The sequence below is a fragment of the Rutidosis leptorrhynchoides genome, chromosome 5, assembly GCF_046630445.1.
Source record: "Rutidosis leptorrhynchoides isolate AG116_Rl617_1_P2 chromosome 5, CSIRO_AGI_Rlap_v1, whole genome shotgun sequence".
Lineage (NCBI taxonomy): Eukaryota > Viridiplantae > Streptophyta > Magnoliopsida > Asterales > Asteraceae > Rutidosis > Rutidosis leptorrhynchoides.
The window spans coordinates 178,128,813-178,131,688 of record NC_092337.1 but is presented as its reverse complement, the minus strand read 5'-3'; the positions used below and the strand labels follow the sequence as shown (position 1 = coordinate 178,131,688).

Below are 2,876 nucleotides of genomic sequence, written 5' to 3'. Positions count from 1 at the left end.
AACGCGGATGTAGGATTTCACGATTGTATGTCACAGATTCAAACTAACACGGATGCAAAGGTGTATCAGTACAATTAGAGTGTGTAACCGTGCGGTTGTGTTCTTGGTGAATTCTGGGCAGAAAACTGCACCAAAACTACGGTTTGGGGTAGAATTCAATCTAGCACTCTAATCCTGATAAAAAAAAACACCTTAATGTTTTACGTTCAAAACACCAATTATGATCTGTATAACACGATGGCTTGAAAAAAACAAAAATTTAACGTTTAAAATTCAAGCTTTGATGATTTATTTCTAAACCACCAAAAACCCAAAAACTCAAACACGAATTTTGACACAAAATCCGATCAATTAATGATACCAATAGCTCTTATACCACTTCTAGGAACGATTAAACGGTATTAATCGATCTTATCTTCAATATATAGTACAGAATAACTCTATATTGGGTTTAATATCAAAAACGACTCACTTAACTATGATCTAATGATTAAAAACAACTTTAGTACATAATAGATCAGTAAACCAAAGTGCTAGACCTTCAAACAATTGAATTCATGACTAGAGAGGTGTTTAGGTTCGTAACTCTAACAATGAACCCGAAACCTTCAATATATAAGGTATGCACGTGTAACCCTGCGGTTGCATTTGTACCCGTACGGATGCAACCTGCATCCATGCGTTTACACAGACAGTAAGTATATTAACTCTGATTGCAATTAATCGATCATATAAACAATAGTAAATTTTAACAACCATTAATCGATTATCCAAGTACTTACTTAGTCTTAAGAAATATGAATACGCTATAATGAACTCAAGACTTACGTTCATCTAGTAACAACAAGTCATGTTTAGTTGACTAGGTTCAATTCGACTTCTTGAGGTTCTCGCTTTAAGTTATCGATTATTGGATATGTATAAAGCTATCAGCCGACAATTTGGGGACGTGTCCATTATCTTTAACAGGTATTACAAATGCTAAGGTATAGGCTCGCCACGTGTATAGTAATCTCACATACCATGCATTCACGTACGTGTACCATCTTTCCATCATCATCATCATCTCATTTCCTTCTATATAAATATAAACTCTCTGCAATCTCAATTAACCAAGCGAAAACAACAAATATACAATAAGATCGGATATCATATATTGCAAGTGTTTGCTATTATATTCTTTGAAACTTTCCAGATTTCGAAAAAGAAGATATTATGGCACAATACGGAGGAAATCAACAATACGGTCGCCAAACCGACGAGTACGGCAACCCGATTCGACAAACCGACGAGTATGGAAACCCGATTCATACAACTGGTGGAACCATGGGTGATTATGATTCAACCGGTCACCAAGGGTTAGGTTCCAAACTTGGTGAAGCTGTTAGTATCACTGGGCATGGTGGTCATAACACTACAACTACCGGAATGACCGGAACTGGTGGTGGTCATTATACCACATCCGGTCATCATGGGTTGGGTACCAAAATAGGTGAATCGACTGGGTTAACCGGAACCGGTGGTCATACTACCACTGGGCACCAAGGGATGGGTAGCAAAATTGGTGAAGCGACTGGGTTAACCGGAACCGGTACTCATACTACTACTGGGCACCAGGGGTTGGGTAGTAAAATAGCTGACGCCACCGGGTTAAGTGGGACCGGTGGTCGCCATACCACTAGTGGTACTGGACCCTACAGTTCTATTGAACACCAAGGTCAACAACGTAGTTACGGAGCAACAGGCTATCAAGGCCTGGGAACCGAGCCTGGTACTGAGACGTTTCAGAACCAACCCAGCGCCACTCCTTTTGGTGGCGCTGGGACCGGAACTGGGCCCCATTTAGCAGGTACCCGACCAGGTGCCACTCCTTTCGGAGGAAGTGGCACCCATACTGGACATGGGACCGGGTTAGCTGGATCTGGAGTTGGAACTGGAACGGGTATTCTTCATCGTTCAGGCAGTGGCAGCTCAAGCTCTGTAGGTTTACTATTTAAAAAAACTGAATTACTTTCATAATATATATACAAGTAGTTATAGTTATGTGTATGGTTTTTGATGATATTTATTTTCATGTTCAGTCGGAAGATGATGGTCTTGGAGGGAGGAGAAAGAAGAAAGGTGTGATGCAAAAGATAAAAGAGAAGCTTCCCGGTAGTCACGGTACGGATCAGTCGCAGTATACCACCACAACCACGACAACCGGTACCGGAGGTTATGGGGAAACTCATGAGAAGAAAGGGATGATGGAGAAAATTAAAGAGAAGTTGCCTGGACATCACTGATCCATGTATATTGTGTATCTATGGTATAATAAAGGTATATCTACTTGAAAATAGAAGATGAAAAGAAGAATAATATGCTTGGTTTAATGGAGTGGCGGAAGCATGGAAGGTTGATTAGTGTTACTATGGTTGTTGATCTTTTATTTGTAATTTGCATTTTGTTTTTATGTTTCATGTTTCATGTATACCTGTTTGTTTTGTTGTGTTAAATCGAGGATACGCAGTTGGTAGACTTCCTCTATCTTTTGAATAATTAGAACAATATTCTTTTAAAAATAATTGAAGAACAAGGCAACAAGATATACACTTTTGGATTGTTGCTTGAAGAGCATAAAACAACCAATAGAAGTGTAGAACAACTAATCAGAACAAGGTATTCAGATATCTGAATGACAAGTAGATCAACCTAAGCTATAATAATTTGACTTGGAATGATACAGAGAAGGATAGCACAAGAGCGGTCAATAATTGGGATGTTACATAAAATAATGTTCGAACTAACACAATCATGATTTAATACCAGGAATATAATGTGGTATGTAACATCCTATAAAATTTTCACCAACAAAATCATGATATAATCGTTAACCA

At 38.7% G+C, this 2,876-nt stretch overlaps 1 protein-coding gene across 1 annotated transcript; it reads left to right on the top strand.

Moving 5' to 3' along the window:
- Positions 1-1,130: 1,130 nt before the first annotated feature.
- On the top strand, positions 1,131-2,458 carry LOC139847895 (uncharacterized). Its single transcript, XM_071837626.1, has 2 exons — positions 1,131-1,980; positions 2,082-2,458. Exons 1-2 carry the CDS (start codon positions 1,216-1,218, stop codon positions 2,283-2,285), a joined length of 969 nt encoding a protein of 322 aa, XP_071693727.1. The 5' UTR covers positions 1,131-1,215; the 3' UTR covers positions 2,286-2,458.
- The last annotated feature ends 418 nt before the right edge of the window (positions 2,459-2,876 follow it).